The sequence below is a fragment of the Nelumbo lutea genome, chromosome 1 (genome assembly GCF_056320005.1).
Source record: "Nelumbo lutea isolate HS-2025 chromosome 1, American lotus-T2T, whole genome shotgun sequence".
Lineage (NCBI taxonomy): Eukaryota > Viridiplantae > Streptophyta > Magnoliopsida > Proteales > Nelumbonaceae > Nelumbo > Nelumbo lutea.
In genome coordinates, this window is record NC_142684.1 from 18,382,891 (window position 1) to 18,402,513 (window position 19,623).

Consider the following 19,623-nt stretch of genomic DNA (forward strand, 5'->3'; position numbering starts at 1 on the left):
CCTATATTTATTATATTAAACAAAAAATAAGTATAAATAACAATATTATTTTACACACATAGAAAAAAAAAATTATAGAAAAAATCGAATACATATATAACTCAATATTTATACTACTATTAAAAATATGAATCAGATTGTGGAGCTTTCTTTTTGCCTAAAATACCCATTTTTTAATTTAATCCATATTTAATTGCGATGTTTAAAACGTAGTTTGAACTACAGTTCTCACTTCATTCAATTCCCACTCTTTAAATATTACATTTTTTGATAAATGAAGAAAAACAAAATATACACTAAGAAGATAAAACATTACAAAAAGAAAAGTCTAGCCAAGTGGGTAGGCCTCTCAATGATACCCAAAACTTTCAGCCCAATATGAGGTGCTTACCTAATTAGATTCAAATTCAGCATCCGATTCATAGTAAAGAACAAAAAAATATATGAATTTTATATTAAATTTTGTATATATTATTTTTATCATTATCATCACCTAGAATTAGTCAAACAAACTGTACATTCAAATTATTTGTACTATCATAATTTTGCATCAATGCAAATAAATTTGCATTGCAACCAAACATAGCCTGGGGAATATACAAGAAAAAAATTCAGTCTCGATTTGGATTTTATACTGTCTATGATCCGACTGTGATAAAGGAAAAATATATCACTTAAAAACCCAAATCCATCGATTGATGATATTCATCAAAATTCACGGCAAACGGAAGTCATCAGGTCGACTGAAAGTTGGAGTCGGGTTCCAGATTTTGTGAAGCAGGTATGCAACTTCTTCCTACGTTGTTTTTGTATTGATGATCAAACCGACCAAGCTGTAGTTCATTTTAAAATGGGTATATCCAGGGGGCATAGGATAAAGAAGATAATAGAAAGATTAGATGTGATTTCCAGAGAGAAGATCAATTTTCAATTACAAAATTGTGTACCAAGTGATGAGGAAAGAAAGGAAGGGGAGCAAACGAGTTCTTTTGTAGATCATTTGGAGGTCTGTGGTAGGGATAGTGATAAAAAGTGCATAAAGGACCTTTTGATTTGCGAGAGTAGTAGCCGAACGGATTCCAGCACATTCCCAGTAGTCATTTCTATAGTTGGCATGGGGGGCCTGGGAAAGACCACTCTAGCCCAAGAAATATACAACGACGGAAAAGTGGTAAGCCATTTCCAATTGAGAATCTGGGTTCATGTGTCGGAGAATTTTGACGTGAAAAGAATTACAGAAGCAATTATAAACGACGTCACCGGGGATAATTGTGGAGGTCAGTTGAACCGGCTTCAGAAAGAGTTACGTAAAAGGGTAAAGAATAAGCGATTTCTTCTCGTGCTGGACGATGTGTGGAATCCAGATGATGACAAGTGGAAAAAATTGAAGCTCCCCCTGAAAGACTGTAAACAAGGAAGTAGGATTTTAGTCACAACTCGCTCCATGAACACTGCAGCCATAATGGGTACAAATACAACCTCCGGATCCGCATATAATTTGCAGCCATTATCTGAGAATGATTGCTTGTTCCTGTTTAAAAAAATAGCCTTTGAAGGAGAAGAAAAGAAGGGCCATAAGGAATTCGAAGACATTGCTGAAGCCATCGCAAAGAAATGCGGAGGCGTGCCTTTGGCGATTAAGACCGTAGCAAGTCTGCTGAAATCCAAAAAAACGAAAACTGATTGGAAAAGCATCTTGAAGAGTGAGATATGGGATTTTCCAGAGGTTGAAGATGGTATTTTTCCAGCACTCTCTTTGAGTTACTACGATTTGCCGCCTCTTCTGAAGCCTTGCTTTTCGTATTTGGCCATTTTCCCAAAAGATTACGAAATAGAGAAGGACAAGCTAATCAAGTTATGGATGGCAAACGGGTATATTAGGTCCGATCGACAACAAAAAGATATGGAGATAATAGGTGGAGAATATTTTGACAGTTTATTGGAGCGTTCATTACTTGAAGCTGTAGAACAAGATCACGATGGCAACGTAGTTCGGTGCAAGATGAATGATCTCGTTCACAAGCTAGCCCAGTTTGTTGCTAAAGGTGAGTTTCTGATCATTGAGATGGGAGATCATTCTCATCTCAGAATCGATGCCCGGCATTCCTCGCTTCTGGTTAGGCATCAGATGGAGAAATTTGTACAATTGCAACCAGTAGTTAGTTTACGTAGTCTTCTGTTCATTGTCTTCTCAAACATGAAGGTTCCACATCCACCAGATCTATTTGACCATACCAGATCCCTTAGGGTGATGGATTTGAGCCACACTAAAATCGAGGAATTGCCAGCTTCATTGGGGAAATTGAAACACATTAGATATCTTGATTTCTCCTTCACATATATAAAAGAGCTACCGGAATCTGTGGGTAGCCTACTTAATTTGCAGACGTTGAAGCTTAATAAGTGCATATATCTATGCAGATTGCCTCAAGGAATGGTTAAAATGTGTAATCTCAGGCATTTAGAACTTGAAGGAACGGAGGAAATCAACTACCTGCCCAAAGGATTAATAGAGAAACTGGGTGTCTTTGCAACATTGTCGAGGTTCATCGTGGGTAGTGCATGTAAGATTGGAGAACTGAAACATCTTAATCTGGTGCGGGGCAAACTGAGAATAGAAAAATTGGAGAGAGTGGAGAACAGGGAGGAAGCCAGGGAGGCAGAACTGAAAAATAAGCAATACCTTGATTCTCTGGTCTTATGCTGTACAGATAAACGCGATGACGAGGAATGGACAGCGGTGGATAGGAAGGAAGTGGAGCGGATGGAAGGCGTGTTTGAAGGGCTCAGACCTCATACAAACTTGAAGGAATTGGAGATATTCAGCTACATTGGTTACGAGTTCCCTAGTTGGATGAAAGATTCCTCGTTCCAAAAGTTAACCAAGGTTGCTCTGTATTACTGCAACAAGTGTAAGCAATTGCCAGCGCTTGGAAGACTCCCGTCACTTGAAGAATTATATATATGGAGAATGGAAGATTTAAAAATAATCGGTGACGAGTTTTATGGGGACGGGGATGGTGGGATTAAGGGATTCCCGAGGCTGAAGAAATTAACATTTGCGTTTCTGCGGAATTGGGAGGTGTGGGATTTGGGAGAGGACGAGATGCCATCTCTACTCGCGTTGATAATCATGGATTGCCATAAGCTCAAGGAATTGCCGAAAGTCTTCCCCGGTGGACTCAGCTCTCTAAACATCAGCGGATGTGCAGAATTGAAATCCCTTTCCGATGGGTTGCGACGACTTCATTCACTCAAGACTCTCGACATTTACGGCTGTGTACAATTAAAAGATTTGCCCGATTTACGACCATCAACCAAGCTTGAAGAATTGAACATCAAAGACTGCCCATTTTTGTCGAGCAAAAATAACAACGAAGGGGAGGAATGGCTCAAGATAGCACATGTTCGTCGAATCTATATTGAAGGCAAGCAACTTCAAAAGGCAAGCTCTCTCTCTCTCTCTCTCTCTCTCTCTCTCTCTCTCAAAATACAGAATTACAGATCCATTGTTGTTGAATTGCTGAGGCTAATCGCTCATCCCCGTTGGCATTTTAATTAAGCATTAAAAAGTGTCTCATACTGTGCACTAATTGTTCTGGATTCTTTGTTGGCTTACTGTGGTCTGTGGGCAGTGGCATTTCTCATATCCCAAATAAGCCTGAATAAAATTAAGAATTTTTCGATGAATTTTCTCTTTGCTTAGGTCCTTTAGCTTTAAATCTATCCATTCCATCATGAAGTCATGGAAAGACTTATTTTGGATTTGTTCTGGGTTTATACCCATATCAGCAGCAATCCAAACAGCTCTATCTTGCATAGTTACAGGTGAAAACAAGCAAAAGACCTGTATAAACAATGAATTTATGCAACTCTTAGATTTCTTTATCATTCTATAGACATTTTTCACTAGCATGAAGTATCCGTTTTTGGTGCGTTTACACATTCAAATTGCATCTTTGACCCAAAAATCTTGCTTAATAAGCAAGATTACCAAACAAGTTCTCAATGTGATTTGTTGCTCGCAGTTGTCGGCATCGGCAGAGGTCCAGTAAGGAGCAGCAGATGAAGAAGTAGGAAGAGAAGAGGAACAAAGAACACAGTAATACAAATTGAAAGAAGATGAAAGCTACTGCTGGAGACCCGTATAAATCGATCTCTTGCTTCTTGATGAATTCTGCCTTCTCCAATTGCGTTTGCCTCTAAAATCAAACATTGTTATATTATATTTTGTGTCTTTGTATTTAAGCTAAAGAGACTTATGGTGTGGTATTTTGTTGTACTTTGAAAGATTAGCCTCGGCTAGCATGCTTTGACTGGTAATATATTCTCTAAACAAATTTATTTCTACATGGACAGGAAAGTTGTACCACTAGCAAATATTATAAAGCTTAACAAAAGCAACAAAAAATTTAGAGGGGCAAGCAATTTTCCATGGCAGGAGGCTTGGCAAATGACAAAATTCATTTGAAGAGTGAATACAAATAAACCTGACTAAGTCAGGTTGGAGTCTGGGTTAGGGTTGAAAAGTTTCTAAACCTTCGGTTAGGGTAGGGTTGAGGTCTTGGCCAAACCGGTCCAACCCCAAACCCAACTCGTATTCATATTATATGTATACATATTATATAAAAATGTATTTGTGTATGTATCAAAAAACAGTTTAAAGGATTTTTTTTCCAGTTGGGTTAGGGTTATTAGGTTGGGTTCAACAGCTTGGGTTGGGTGAGGGATGACCTCAAGCTGACCTAACCAGGCCCGACTTACAATTCAAGACTCCTCTATCAAACGAGTCCAGATTTCCTAGTCACTTTTCCTACCCACTCTCTACCTGCAGTGAATTGGAGTCATACATCTCTCAATTCATAATAGAGATCTGTGGCTCCAATTCCCGGCAGGTAAAGAGTGGGTAGGAAATCCTTAGTGCTATCAAACACTTGTATTTATGACACACTAGTGTAAGGGTAGAGCTGTAAAGTGGGCTGGGCCATGCTTGCCACTGTGGCAACTGAGTTGTGCCAGACCCAGCCCAAACCCCAGTGTCGTACCATGCTTACTCATGCAACCAATGCTAATTTTCATCGATTTTGAGCTCCCAACTGAGGGAATTAGAGTAGATGAGTTGAAGGTTTCAGCAATCCATGAGTTGCCTACACCTAAGAATTAATTTATACGAGATCAAAGGGTTTTCATGGCCTTGGTTTCTTTTTACAAGGGATTCATCAAAGACTTTAGTAGCATCATCGTCCCAATCATAGATTGCATGAAGAGCAAGGAGAAGTTCTAATTGATTGAAGTAGCGTAAGCATCATTCTAATTGATTGAAGGGCCGGATATCTCTCATTACGATGTCCTAGACAAAGGTGTTTGATTTTGATTATATTTCAAATGGATGTGTTGGTTTTTCTTCAATTGTTCAATCCACTTGTAATGAAGAACACAACGGCGATGACTATTTATTCAAAGACCAGCTATATACAGATTTCTTTCTTTTTCATTGGTTTCTAAGTCCCTTCGTTGCTGTTATATATATATATTAGATTTGTTAACCTCCGTTGCATCATTAGATTTCTATCAAGTTAGAGTGGAAGAGAGGTGATGAGAGAGAATTATACTGCTACAAATTATATGGAAATCTTAAGGCTCAGTTTGGAAGGAGTATAAATAAAAATATGTACAGTGCAAATGCATACAAAATACAACATTTTACACTTTATATATTTGTATTTGTAAGTGGTTGCTAACATGCCAGCTATTTTTATTTAAATAAATAATAAAATCATGATCTCCAACACCGCCTAAAAATTTGTTTTTGTTTTTAGAAATCATGATTCCGATTATTTGGAAAGCATGATTTAATTTTAGAAACAAATCCGTCCATCTTGTTTTTTACTTCTCATCAAAACAAAAATCATTAAAAAAATCCAAAAACAAAGTTAAATAACGTACTTTTGTTTTCTTTCTTTTTTTTTTTTTCTTTTGGTTTCCGCTGATGTGGTAATTCTGAAAACAAAAATATTTAATCTTTGAATACCCCCTAAATGATCATAACTTTTGATGTTGTTCGATCCGAGGTGGTGTACGAACCAAAGTAGCAGTCAGATAGTCCTTGTCAACATGGTGGAGTAGAGGTGGAAGGACGTGGCCGCACTTTAAGACCCGTGATCAAGAAAGGATGTCAGAGGCCCGAGGAGTTATTCCCAGATAGGCATTCCGACGGTCAAGTCAGTAGAAGGCGATGAATGGTCGGGGCAAGCAGTGAGGGTTCTGGTCCAAGCAGAGTAATAATATGAGTGCTAAAAGTTGGAACCCCTTACCTTGAGCGGGAGATACCTTTTTATAGTCGAAGGTCTATGTTCTAGTCGGATTAGGCTTCCGGGGTTGCTAGGATGAGGTTAATCGCCGAGGTCTTTGGGATAGAGTCCTAATCCCCAGCAGAGTTGTCCTCATTCCTTCTCTTGTTCTTGGTCGTGCTTATCCTCTAACGTGGCTGTGGAGTCGGTGTATGCCGTGGAGCTGGCCGGGTGGTGCTGATGTGGCTAAGGTGACTAGGCGACAACTGGGCAGCCACGTGGCATTTAAGGCCAGTTCAACCATAATTCGAACATCATTCCCCCAACTTTGAAGTCGAGGGATGAGTGCTTGGTCGAGGTGTAGTGTGGTAGGGTGCTTTAGTTCTCGGTTGAGGAACTCCAAGTTGGAGTCCTGGTTGAGCGTCTGGTCCACTTAGTATTCCCCGACGCTTGTTAGAGCTTGGAGTCCGCACATTGCGGGATCATCATCTACGAACTTTGAGAATTATAATTTCGGAATTCGAACACCTTTAACACACTATAGGCTTGAATACACTAATAGATGTTTTTCTGTGCATCCTTGCTACCTAATTACTTTTAAGAGTTTTTTTTTCTACAATTACATTTTAAGAGTTAAAGAATCTTACAATCAAGGTTTTAACAATCGGATCAGATACAGAACTATTTTGGGGACCGGTTCCCAGAAGTCCAACGGTTTGGTTTGAATGAACAACCTATTTTGACTTAAAAATAATTAAAATTTAAAAATGGTCAAAAATCAACGTATGGATTGATAAGTCAATGGTTCAACCACTCGGATCAGCTGATCGTTGACCAAATTAACAGTATTTGGCCTAGGAGTGATTTTAGGGTGAAACAGAACCGGTTGCTTGAATGGTCTCGGGTCAACTGGTCCAATTGTTAGGTCCGGTCCGGTTTTCAAAGCCATGCTTAAAACAATAGAGTTAACCCTATGTTTTGTTGGAACCTACTTTTTCTTTCAAACCAAACATAGCCTAAGAGTAGAAACTAAGGCAGTGTTTGTTTGTGGTACATGTAAATGCACTTCTACACTATGCAATATAGTTTCAATCCGATTTAGGAGAGTGTAAATGAGAACTCGATTATTAGGACTATAGTTTTACATTGAAAAAATCAATGTTAACATTGCATAATTATCAATGTAAAAACTTAGATGAATGAAGTCTTACATTGATTGATTTATGATGTATATTAACACCACTCGGCACTATCAAATCTATACTATATATATAAATCAAAGCAGTCCATGTCAGCATGCATCTCCTCTCTCCAAACTTCCCTTTTTACTTTCTCTTTAACTTTTCCTCTCCTTTCGCCTTTCCACCTCTCCCATTATGCCAAGTTAGCAGCCCTCTTTCTTTCATGTTCAAGATATCACCTCATAAAAGTATTCCTAAAAGAGGAAATATGTCATATTTGAAATTTGAGAAGAGTTAGTTTCTAGTGATCTTTTCTTTCCTTCTATAGTCAATATTCCCAATCTCCATTCTTCTTCCCCCAACCAAAGCTATTCCCAATCTATTCCTATTTTTTCTTCTCCTTCCCCAATCGTGAACTACCATGTGTGTTTGTTCACTTATTATTTTTTTTTCTTTTCTAATCACAAACTATCTTTCTTTTTTTCTTATGAACAAACTACTATGTGTGTTTGTTCTGTATGTTTTTGTGTTTTATCCATCCATCTCATTTCTTTCTCTCCTCAACCTGACCAAGTCAATAATGATGCAGCAATTATGCAAAAAGTCTCTCTCAAAAATTTCTCTTTTGTCATGGAAATAAAAATCAATATAAGAGGGAACCACATTGGTTTTGCACATGCATGGATGAGGGGAGAAGAACATGGGTAGGGAACAACGACTCTCTATGATTTTGAAATAGGAATTGACAATGATGGTTCACTGTTGATTATTTTTTATTCTCTTTTATTTTGCATCGCTTTTCAGTAAGTTACTTAAGTAATTTTTTCTTAGGAAACACTTACCCAAGTAAGTGTATTTACCCATTTTCTTTTATTTCCCAAAGAAAAAAAAGAAAATGACCATTTTAACCATAAAAATTCATTATTAAAATTGGCACTTTTGTTCCATTCAAGTGTTGGAAGCTTTTCCCCCAAGTGGAAAAGTTATTTACCCACCTAGGAAATGAGTATCACTTACCCGATTAAGTGATACCTAGGAAAATAAACATTCCCTGGTCTCTACATTAATCTAAAAAAAGAACATGGGATTCTTGGTCAATGGGAACCAAAATCCCATTAACCAATTTTTCCCTTCTCAAAATCCAAAAAAAAAAAAAACACCCCCTAAATGTTTCTTAGTGGATAGGTTTCTATTTTTCTTTATTGTTGGGTTAGCTTTTACGGTTTAGAATCATAAAAATTTTAACTATTTATGTTCATTTTATTGAATAATTGATTATAAATTGGTGAAACATGTCTACAGGATAGTGTCTGGAAAGAACTTTCAGATAGGAAAAGGAAGAATGTCTGGAACATCCCACATATAAACTGTTCACAGGATTCACTGGTTCAGGTATGGGAAAATAATCCTTTATTTTATCATTTTGAAAACTCAGGTCTACGAATGACTCCTATTGAGATAATAAAACCATCACAGTTCATTTTTCCCCTGTTTAAATAGCTTGATGTCAACTGCCTTTACCGAACTTCAACAACTGAAAAATTATTATGGTTCTATTGTTATTTATTTTTCAAAATACTTCCTAGTATAACCATTTGATCTTTCAAAAAGACTATTAATGATTCACTTTTTTTTTGTGATATTGCGGATAATAAAACCACATATCCCCTGTTTAAATAGCTTGATGTCAACAACAGCCTCAAGTGAACTCAAACTGCCATTGAATTACTACCATGGTTCTAATGTTGAATTCACTTTAGATTATATCAAATAATCTCTAAATGCAAAATAGGTTTGCTATTTAAATAGCTTGAATTCACTTTTGATTATATCAAATAATCCACCACATATGTTTAACATTAGCAGTTTGGTAAAAGGTTTTGACCTATATAGTATGGTTATTGACGATGGGTAATTTGGCCCGATCTATCAACACCTGGATACGTGGAAGCGACTTGCTGATTGAATGATGAATCAGCATTTTCTGTTATATCAGCGAGTTAGATCAGCTCGGGTACTTCAGGTACCTCGGCCAAGACCGAGGTCCGAGCAATTCGTGATGGTCTGTCCTACCGAGGTGACACATAACCAATTTCTAAAAGCTAGTCAGCTATCTCCAAGCTCTTCGGGATCACGCCGCACATCTGCAAGTCTTATCCTTATCCTGCCCGGATCAAATGGACTCAATAAGTCTTATCAGTTAACACGAAGTCTACCTCCTAGTGCAAAACGGATTCGTAGTAACATGGATCGGGGATCTTGAAGGTGTTTCGTAAGAACTATGGCATTTCACCTATATAAGGGCACCAACCCCAAGGACACAAGGTACGTGCATTTATCTGCTCACTAGCCTTCTAGCATACAAATTTTTAGCTCACACACAGAGTACTAACTTAAGCATTGGAGCATCCACATCAGGTAAGCCACTCCGGGTCCTCTGAACCTTCTTATTTTAAAGTTTGATTGTCTAACTAAACGGACCAACATCCAAACTGCCCTTCAGATAAGAGCATCCAGATCGCACTCTATAAATTTTCTCTCTGTTATATTAAATTCGAAGAGCATCATGGATGGTTGAAAAGTTAAGGATTTTTTGCGTTGGTATGTATTTCTACCCTCTTCGTCCTAATTTTTAACCATAAATTAAAGCAAAGCTTTTGATAGTTAACATTTGAAAAGGGAAATGTACATTATCTAATTTATGAGGCTAATATTTGATGGATTCAATAAAAAGACTGTCATCTATCCACAAACAAACGCAATAGATTATTGAAAGAATTAGATTAGTTTCAGTTGTTTGGTTTTAGTTATAGATATTCAATTGTAAGTAACCAATGTAGAAATCAAGCTATCATTGATTATTTGGAAAAGATAATACCACCCTAATTTATATATATAAATTCTATTTCATATTTTAATATATCTATTCTTTTATACATAAAGGTTTCATACTATCAACTTGGTTCAGAACCCATCTTTAACTTCTAACAGCTATCCCTGAATTATGTAGCCACTGGCATGAAAAATAAAGAAGAGACACAAATACAATTTTTTTTTGTTGATCCTAATTTTGTGAAGGAAAAATGACAGAGAAAAGTTCAATAATAGACAGGGGAAACTCATGACAATGAAACCCTACCAGGTTACCACTCAATATTTTACTTTTGATATTTTACTATAGAATTATCATATTATAGGATAATTTTGCTAAGATGTTGTAAGAGTTATGTGAGATATTTTTCTTTGAAAATAAGATTAATTTGAAATTGTGAGTGCAATAATTTGAAGATAAGTAATAGAATGCAAAAATTATTAACAATTTTGTAGAAACCGATAAAATAAGGTAAATTTTCTAAAAAAAATCAAAAGCTAACAACAAAAATTAGAACCTTAATTTTTTAAAATTAATTAAAAAATAAGAGAGTTTTTCAATAAAAATAACAATTTTTTAGTACATTAAAAGTAATATTTATTGAGAAAAAATTAAAATAAAAAAGCAACAAAAAATATAAATAAGAGAAATTCAAAAATCAGCAACTTACTTTACACAATTAACTCATTAATTAAAATAAATTAAATAACTCAGTTTTATCAACTTACTCTAAAATTAGTAAAATTAAGTTTATATATTTTATAAAAAATAAAATTTAAATAATTAAAAAATTAACATAATAAAAGAAATGTTAACAAACTAGTTAACCGCTTTCATCGGTTTGGTATCGGTTTGATCGACTTTTTAAAAAACCGAACTAATCGATTCTGTTCAGAAAACAATACCGAACTGTGAGCACCCCCTACCCTACCTCGACAGCCCTAAAACCATTTCCGGCCCAGGATCCGGGCCCCGCTTGGCCCATGGACATCCATCCCTACGATGGGAGCATCTTCATTGTAGCCTTGTGCCAACACATGGGTCGTCACTCGTCATGGGCCTCAGGGCCGCTCCAACACATGGGTCCAACAACTTTGGATCAATTTTGATGACTTCATGTTCAACCTGAATCCATCAATAGGCACATAGGCTAGAAGGATCCATCGATAAAGGATTGAGGACACGAATTTGTGCGCAACGTGTCAGAAGGAAAGTGGGTTCCATTGAAAGAACCCACTCCTGGAGTCGTAGGGGCATATCCACTTGTTACCCACGCTGTCGAGATTCTATTGAGTGAATCCACATGTAAATATCCTGGCAAGTGCTGATTCACCCTATTCAAATTCAATTTACCAACACGTAACTAATGCAGACAACACGTGTCTTACCTCAAAATACACCGCTCACCGCTCCGGTCTCTCTAGTCTCTGCTTTAAAATCCCTTCCCTTGCCTGACTCATGTGGCTTATATCTGCTACTCTTTATCTCATACGCAGCAACCATCGAGGCATCGAACCCACTAGCTAGTTAGCAATGGCTTCTCAGAAAGCTATCAACAATAAAACCAACCGGGCTGCTCAAGGAGATGCGGGAGAGCCGCAGGGTAGTAGAAAGATTGAGGTGCATCCTGAGCAAGAAAAAGTGCCATATGTCACCAACAAATGTGATGCAGCAGCTGATACACCCGATACAGAGGAGAGAGAATCTCAAGCTGAGAAAGAACAGCCCACGCTGGAGGAGATGGGCAAGTACCGAGCGATAGCCCAACAGAGTTCCATAGATGCGATCAGGAGAGCAGAGGAGCGATATGAAAAGGCGAAGGCATCGGCTGCGCCTGCGGCGGGACTAGAAGCAGAAGGAACCAAGGAGTCCTCTACAGGGGATGCCACTTCTTATGTGGCGGAGAAGGGTGCCAAAGCCATGGACACAGTCAAGCAAGGAGTTCAAAGTGCTGCAAAATATGCATCGAGTAAGGGTGGCGCTGCCAGGGACACAATTCTGGAAAAAAACCAACAAGGCTATGGTTATGCCAAGGACAAGGCTCAGCAGGCCTATGTTGCCACTAGGGATACTATGGCGAGGGGGGCTGGCCAAGCCAAGGACGCCACCGTCGAAGGCAGTAAGAAGGCAGCAGGGTACGCAGGCCAGAAAGCCGTGGAAGCGAAGGATGCGGCCGTCAGAACAGGTTGGGCTGCAGCACACTACACATCGGAGAAAGCTGCTGAGGCGGCAGAGGCAGCTGCAGCTTACACGGCCAAGAAAAAGGCCGAAGCCGACCCAACAACGGTACATCACCAATTCCCCAACTAAACAACTGGGTTTTAGAAAGGATACAAGGTCAAGGTGTTTCATGATTTCTGCATTGCATGAACAATTGAACCGAGTTTGAATTTGAAAGAAAGTTGTTAGCCACATATCCTCACCCCTCGCTCTCCCCCTCATCCTCTCCTGTTGTGTACTCTTCTATGTATGTCTATCTTTCCGTTGTATAACTCTGTAAACAACTCCTGTAACAACACACTATATATATTCAATACAAATAAAGTTGCAAACCAACACCTAAATATCGATTGTTAGATTGTTTTCATTCCTTCAGCTTAACTAGTCCGAAAGAAGTTATCAAAGATCAGCTTAGGATGTTCAATTTCATAAATGACACTATTTCATTTAACTTCCTTTTTACAGAAAGAGCTCGGAGCGACGGCCAATGGTGAATGTGAGAGTGGTGGCCAGGATATTATTACAGAATTTAAAGAAAAGATAGCCATCCAGATAGGACCAACATGAGAAAAACAGGGACTCGATCATAATTAAAGAAGAAACAGGTTGAAGGTGGATTATTGAATACTGTTGGCGAAACTGTAGCAGAAATTGCACAAATATGCTAAAAGATGTCGTAGTAGGACAAGAGCCAGAGAGAAAAGAGTAGCTGCTTTTTGCAAAGAGAACGCACATAGAAAGCACATAGATTTATAGATGGAAGAAATATGAATGAATTTGAATTTAAATCGCTATAATGCTGCATAAAAGCATCCATGCAAGGTGTTTGTAATCTTTACAGGAAAAACTGGTTAGTAATACAGTAGAGTGGTTTTCGACTTTTCGTTTGATACAGGCTAGCAAGCTGTAGACCTGCAAACGAGCTTCGATTGCTGCTGGCTTTGACACTGCACGTGGCATGACCTGGCTTTATCTCTTAGTTCTTGAAATGCACGCATTGTTTCCACATCGAATCCTCCAGCGAACTGGTTTAAACACAGATGGCAACGATTAGAGATCAAAACCAAGGAACCTAGGAATCAAATTACGAAATTGTTGAACAGGGTTATAATTAAAAGTCTTGTACCTGATGGACTCGAAAAGCAAACCTTACTCCTTGGAGCATCAGCTCCTCTTCCTCGGGACCACCACCAACATTTTCTAACTCCGCGGATACTCTCTTCATGTATTTCATTGCCAGCTTCACGGATGCAAGCTTGATCTGCATCTCAATAAATCAAAAGCAAAACTCTTCAATCAATTAGAGCAAAACTCAACTAGAAGGGTAAAATATCTACCGACTACAATGTGAAAACTAGTAGTTTAAAACAGGAACACCAAAGCACACATCAGTGACGTATGTTTGATTAAACGTCAACTGTAACTGCAACTTTAAAGAGGTGCAGCATAAGGTTGGATTATCCATGTAGTCCAGTTGTCCGTGCATCCTAGTTCCCTACCTATTAAGCCTAACCCCACTAACCATAAACCAAGTCTGTGTTCAAATCAGCTACTACCTTGTAGCCCGGGACTAAAACCTTGAATCACGGCCCGACTATAAAATCAGGTTTCATATTTTTTTCTATCACTTGTTCACTTATTAGATATTATGGTAATTATGGTAGTTACCTCTACTCTTATAAAAAAAAAATAGTGATTCAATCTTAGCATACTTTTCTAACTCAAAAAAAAAGACACACAACAAAGGCCTTCTAACATTAGGTTGATAGTGTAAGCATACTTCACATGCACCCGTCCCCATCTCTTAATCCCCAGTAATGTGAATGTAATATGTAATACCCCCGAAAAAAAAAGTACATACATTGGGTTGAGGCCGTTTTCTTAAATTAAAAATAAAAAAGTTGAGCAAAATTTACCATATGAATTTTGGGTCCCAAAGAAAATACCCCCGAAAAAAAAAGTACATACATTGGATTGAGGCTGTTTTCTTCAATTAAAAATAAAAAAGTTAAGCAAAATTTACCATATGAATTTTGGGTCCCAAAGAAAATACCCCCGAAAAAAAAAGTACATACATTGGGTTGAGGCCGTTTTCTTAAATTAAAAATAAAAAAGTTAACCAAAATTTACCATATGAATTTTGGGCCCCAAAGAAAATACATCCAAATAGCGGGCTTGGGCCCATTCAAAATTTAACAAATGCCAAACTCAATCCAACCCAAGTTGCACCCGCAAGTATCAACTTCTTTTTTTTCAAGCACAACTTGTATTACAAGGAATAAATAGATACATAGATGGAAATTTTTTTGTTTTACTGAACTAGTTTTCTTACAAGATCATAAAATCATATACATGCTCAGTGTGCTTACTAATTTTCTTTCCGGGTCATCAGATCATCAACCCAATCCAATCACCCCTAATCATTATTTATAATTATGTTAAATGTCATTTTATAGAGGATATGTTATATTATAATCCAGTTAGATTAGACAAATCCGATAAAAATAAAGTGCCTTCTGGTTCTGGGTCCATTACTTTCGGACCAAGACATTTTTCTCGTCAAAACTGGATCCGGGTGTTTTAAAACCTGTCGCACTGAAATGGGTTTCCAGTTTGTGATTCTGTGAAACGTATGCCTCCATACTTTTTTCCATAAATTAATCATCTTTTTTTATTTGTCTGTATTTGCATGCTATTCATCAGGAATAATAAACATTTTCATCATAAAAAACCATACGACAAAGCATTAAAATATAAGTAGGCCTGTAGGTCCAAAGAAGTATATACGGTACCTGGCTAACAAATCCAGTTTCTAGCATCCATTCCGTGGGAATATGAAATCCTTTGTATCGGTTTGTTGCCGTCTCTCTCATACGTGATAGATTATATACTCCATGCTCTAATCTGTTATTATTAGATCAAAAGCGTCAACAGTAGTAACTCGGTGAGTCCCGCTAATAAGACGGTTATTTTTTTGTCAATTTGAAGGGAATGGGGAGAAATTTTACTTTTCAAATAGAGCTTGCATTTTCTTGAGTGCTGGGCCGCAGGGCTGGCGACTGTCATCCCTGAAGGAGGAAGCCTCGGCTTCGAGCTTCTTAAGATCACAGTACCCAAAGGCAGCTTCTCGCAATGCGTCGGCCTTGTGCTCCGGCCAATCGAAGTGCTTCAGGACTGCTCTTTCATCCACCTGTTTGAGAAGAAGAAGAAGAAGAAACACAGCCACAGTGTGAGGAGAGATTTTGGAAACACGGTAGGTGTTAACCTTCCAATGATAGCGGGCCTGCAGAAAGCAATCAAGCATACCAAGTACGATAGTTCGTCGTCGAGCCACTTGACGAAGGGAACTACATCTTCAATGTCTATAAAAGCCGCATTCTCAACTTCCTTTATCAAGAATCGAATAAAATCTCCTTGAGTCTCCACATCTGTTTTAATCTGTACAACCAACGCAAAGTCAAAAAGAGAATATCAGAACTGTAATTTCAAAAAGAAAACCGTGATCAATCCACTGAGTATAGTATCCCACTGATTAGTGATTCCTAAAGATCTTTAATTTGAACCAGTTTTTTCCGCCAAATGAAGTGATTTCTGTTCTGCAAAAGAAGGGCATTTTGGGAATTAACAGCACTACGGGAGTTGGGGCCCCAGCAAAGCGGACAGTGGACTAGAAAATCTAGAGAGGATGTAAAGTACTAAAGTAGGGAGTCATATGGGCAGATAAAAACAAAAGCATAGGGGTGTTAAGAGTCATTTCATCATTCTTTAATACAGACAGTGGCATTGCTGTAAATATGGAAACGGACAAGGCGGAAACAGAATGGTACTGGCACTTACAGCGAGCAAGTGAGTGGACCGGTTCTCGATTTCGCCGATCATGTTCCGCGCGTTAGCCGCCGCCGGAACTTCCGGTAGCCCCGCCCCGGAGTCCCTCCTTGAATCCCTCCGCATGAGAGAGTGATAGAACTCCACAACCTCTGGAACTCGTCTTACTTTTGAAGGCGCCGCTTTCAATCCCTTCGCCGGCAATGGAGGCGGCGGTGGAGGCTGAACTGGAGGAGGAGGAGGAGGTGGTGGTGGTGGTGGAATAGCCGGTTGTTTCGTCTTTTCCGTTGAGTCGATGCTTTCTACAGTCGAGGAAGAACTCGATGGCGAGGGTGGTGCTGACGCCGGTTTTGACGATAACGACAATGAGAGTGACGAGGAAGGTCTAGGCGGTGGTTTTGGAACTCTAGGAGCTCGACTTTTCACAGTAGTACTCGTAGATTCCGATACATCGGATGTTTCTTCTGCATTGCAGCGAGGTTGCTGCACTCTTTCGCCTTCTGCATCTTCTTTCTTCCGATCTGTAACTTCAACCTTCTGAGCATCTTGATTCGGAGCAATGTCCGTCGCTTTCGGAGCCTTCCTCAAGTTCTTCAGTAGATTCGACCTCGCGGACACATCTATTAAGCCCTGAAACCTCTGTGAGGAAGAGCATTCGTCTTCCCCTGTTTCTCTGCATATTAACCTCTTGGAGTCCGTTCGACTTTGCTCCGAAAGAGTTCTCTTAAGTTCTGTAATCTCTTGTTCCATTTCCTTCATCTTCTTTTCGCTTTCTCTCCGTTCTTCGTCGATCTTCGTTCGTAAGCTCTCGAGCTCAAGTCTCAATCTCTCATTCTCAGTTTGCAAACTCTTTCTTTCGCTTTCTTTCCTGTCTTCGACCGTCTTCCGTAAGTTGTCGAGCTCCAGCCTTAAGTGGTCGTTCTCAGCTTCCAAGCTCTCGATCCTCTTCGCGGACTTCCCAAGCTCGGCATCCTTGGACGAGATTTCGCTCTCTAAAAAGGGGACAATTGCAGCGGTCTCCTTCAAAAGCTTATGCTCGAGAAGCTCAGTCCTGAGACGAGATTCCTTCTCGCGCAACTGTTCGACGAGACGAACGAGCTCTGAAACGTCTGGCGGTCGAGGCTGGACTTGAGCGGAAGAGCGAGGGAAGTAGACGCCGAAGGAGCGAGAGAAGACAGCCTTGGGAAGAGCTTTTGCAGAGTTAGGAGGAGGTTTTGCGGAGCTAGGGGAGGGGCAATACTTGGGGGTCTCAGGTTGTTTAGGAGTTGCAGGAGATTTCTGCAACCCCATTGCGGCCTTGACCTTACCTGCAACCATTGTGAGCCAGAGCTAAACGTGAGAGCTGAGAGAAGTTCTATCTTTCCCTCCCTCTGGTTCAAGCCTCTTTCCGCTGTGAAGCTCAATCTCCCGATTCTAATAAGTTGGAGCAGAAGACGAAAGCTCCAAACACATCCTTCTGAAACTGGGAAAACGAGGGCTGCAGCTTGGAGGTAGCGAGAGAAGTTTTTCTCTTGTCCTTTCGCTACGAGAGCAAGGGAGATTGAGAAGCAGAATACAGAAAGAGGCGTTGGATAACGTGAAGAGAGCGAAAGAGAGGGAGAAGAAGGCTCAGATGACGAGGAACGGTCTTATTTCTTTTTTGGATCCAAAATTTGAAAAATAGGAAAGGAGTTAAAGGGGGTGGTATCCAACGAGCGCGCTCTCATCGGTATTCAATACGTGGTTGTTTCTGAAATAGTGAATAGTGAATACCGGTTCTTTATGGAATAAAGGAAAAGCTTTGCTGCCTTACATAATACATACCATATCTGTATGTCTGAACTCTGTATAAGGTAGGGCGCTCATCAGTTGCTCAATGAATGAGAGCGCTCTCATAAATTATGGCTCAAAATAACAAACCAAGAAATAAATGAAGATGGGAAAGATAGTGAAGTGAAACCAACAAAAGCGACAAGAGACAACGGTAGAGTACTGGAGTGCGGTGAGATTACCGATTACTCCCGTGTAAGGTGTAACGGTAGAGAGTAATTAATCGCGATATTTTGAAGGGAATTGGTGCGAGATTTATTACATTTTGAATTGAGTGATGGCGGCATATGTTGTTGATCACCAGGGACCAGGCAGGGTGGTGGACACTATATAGAGTATCTAATCTCGTGCACCGTACACGTGAAGGAAGGATAGAAGCTGTTGTGAACCGTTGAGTTACTGTTTTATTTGGTGTTTCTTGTCTCTTTAACTTTTTATCTTGGCCCGGAAGGAGAGGTGAGTGAGTCAAGACTGGAACCTTTGCTTAGGAATGGGATGGGGGCCACTTCTTTTACTCCACATTGCGCCTAAACCACGCTACAAATATGCTTTTTACTCACTTCAGTGTTCTACTTCTAAACAACAATCTTCTAGCCGGTTTTACCTTATGCCCAAATAAATAAATTTGAATCGTTTAGTGGAAGTTTTGTAGTGTAGATAAGAAATTAAGTGATGTGGGCAAAGATGGAATCAAGTAAGTTAGGCGAGTTGATCAAATTTTAGCTAAATTTAGGTCTAATCCTAAGAATTGGACTTAAAGCCTGAGCCCAGTTCAAACATGAGGTCAAACTTAATTATCCAACCTAAACCAAAGTCTTCACTAAAATGTTAGGCACTCGGGTTGGGTCCGGACCCGGGCTAGACTTGGATTGGTTAAAAGCCCAATGCCCTAAACTAAAAATTAATATACATTTATGTGTACGTGTAAAGAAGAAATACCTAGAATTTTGATAAGTTTAGTGTTAACTTCAACCATCAAATGTAGAATAAAATAATTCTATTAATTTAAAAAACCGCCAAACATAAAATTTCACCCATCATTATTAGAAATTAATAATATCATGTAAACCTTGCAATAAAATTATTAAGTAATAAATTTCATTAAAGTTAACTTCCAAGTTGATGATGGGCAAAATCTATACATTGGTCGCCTGGCACCATGTCACCTCGAAGACCACGAGATTTGCATGACCGACCTCGGAAAGCATTTTCCATCAGGACGGGTCCATGTATCCTCAAGTGACCTCGGTAGATCGTCCACAATGATCAAATCAAAGCCGCCAAAGACATCAGTTCCACCTCGGGCTCCTCGGGATATCAAGCGACCCAAGCACAAATAAACATTTTGATAGAATGACCCTGACTTGCCACGTCAACATGGGGGACGCGTTTCCTATGCAGTTAATGTCTTCGAGATCTTCAGGAA

At 39.1% G+C, this 19,623-nt stretch overlaps 3 protein-coding genes across 3 annotated transcripts; 2 read left to right on the forward strand and 1 right to left on the reverse strand.

Annotated features, from left to right (window-relative positions):
- The first annotated feature begins 850 nt into the window (after positions 1 to 850).
- LOC148873794 (putative disease resistance protein RGA3) lies at positions 851 to 8,918 on the forward strand. Its single transcript, XM_088944142.1, has 3 exons — positions 851 to 3,445; positions 8,774 to 8,863; positions 8,907 to 8,918. The coding sequence occupies exons 1-3, from the start codon at positions 851 to 853 to the stop codon at positions 8,916 to 8,918; spliced, it is 2,697 nt and encodes an 898-aa protein (XP_088800268.1).
- Positions 8,919 to 11,805: 2,887 nt separating this feature from the next.
- On the forward strand, positions 11,806 to 13,455 carry LOC148873795 (uncharacterized). Its single transcript, XM_088964865.1, has 2 exons — positions 11,806 to 12,629; positions 13,029 to 13,455. Exons 1-2 carry the CDS (start codon positions 11,877 to 11,879, stop codon positions 13,128 to 13,130), a joined length of 855 nt encoding a protein of 284 aa, XP_088820991.1. The 5' UTR covers positions 11,806 to 11,876; the 3' UTR covers positions 13,131 to 13,455.
- On the reverse strand, positions 13,313 to 18,280 carry LOC148873796 (protein INCREASED PETAL GROWTH ANISOTROPY 1-like). Its single transcript, XM_088964864.1, has 6 exons — positions 16,401 to 18,280; positions 15,870 to 16,001; positions 15,572 to 15,753; positions 15,356 to 15,467; positions 13,690 to 13,824; positions 13,313 to 13,588 (listed from the first exon to the last, which is right to left on the reverse strand). The coding sequence occupies exons 1-6, from the start codon at positions 17,703 to 17,705 to the stop codon at positions 13,460 to 13,462; spliced, it is 1,995 nt and encodes a 664-aa protein (XP_088820990.1). The 5' UTR covers positions 17,706 to 18,280; the 3' UTR covers positions 13,313 to 13,459.
- Positions 18,281 to 19,623: the final 1,343 nt, after the last annotated feature.

Bases quoted from the DNA above. Each gene is read 5' to 3' on its own strand.
- LOC148873796 (XM_088964864.1), bottom strand. From the start codon at position 17,705: ATGGTTGCAGGTAAGGTCAAGGCCGCAATGGGGTTGCAGAAATCTCCT. The intron at 16,002-16,400 runs GTAAGTGCCAGT...TTGGTTGTACAG, and splicing joins GGTCCACTCACTTGCTCGCT to ATTAAAACAGATGTGGAGAC. The intron at 15,754-15,869 runs GTATGCTTGATT...CTTCTCAAACAG, and splicing joins ACGACGAACTATCGTACTTG to GTGGATGAAAGAGCAGTCCT.
- LOC148873795 (XM_088964865.1), top strand. From the start codon at position 11,877: ATGGCTTCTCAGAAAGCTATCAACAATAAAACCAACCGGGCTGCTCAA. The intron at 12,630-13,028 runs GTACATCACCAA...TCCTTTTTACAG, and splicing joins CCGAAGCCGACCCAACAACG to AAAGAGCTCGGAGCGACGGC.
- LOC148873794 (XM_088944142.1), top strand. From the start codon at position 851: ATGGGTATATCCAGGGGGCATAGGATAAAGAAGATAATAGAAAGATTA. The intron at 3,446-8,773 runs GCAAGCTCTCTC...ACATGTCTACAG, and splicing joins AAGGCAAGCAACTTCAAAAG to GATAGTGTCTGGAAAGAACT.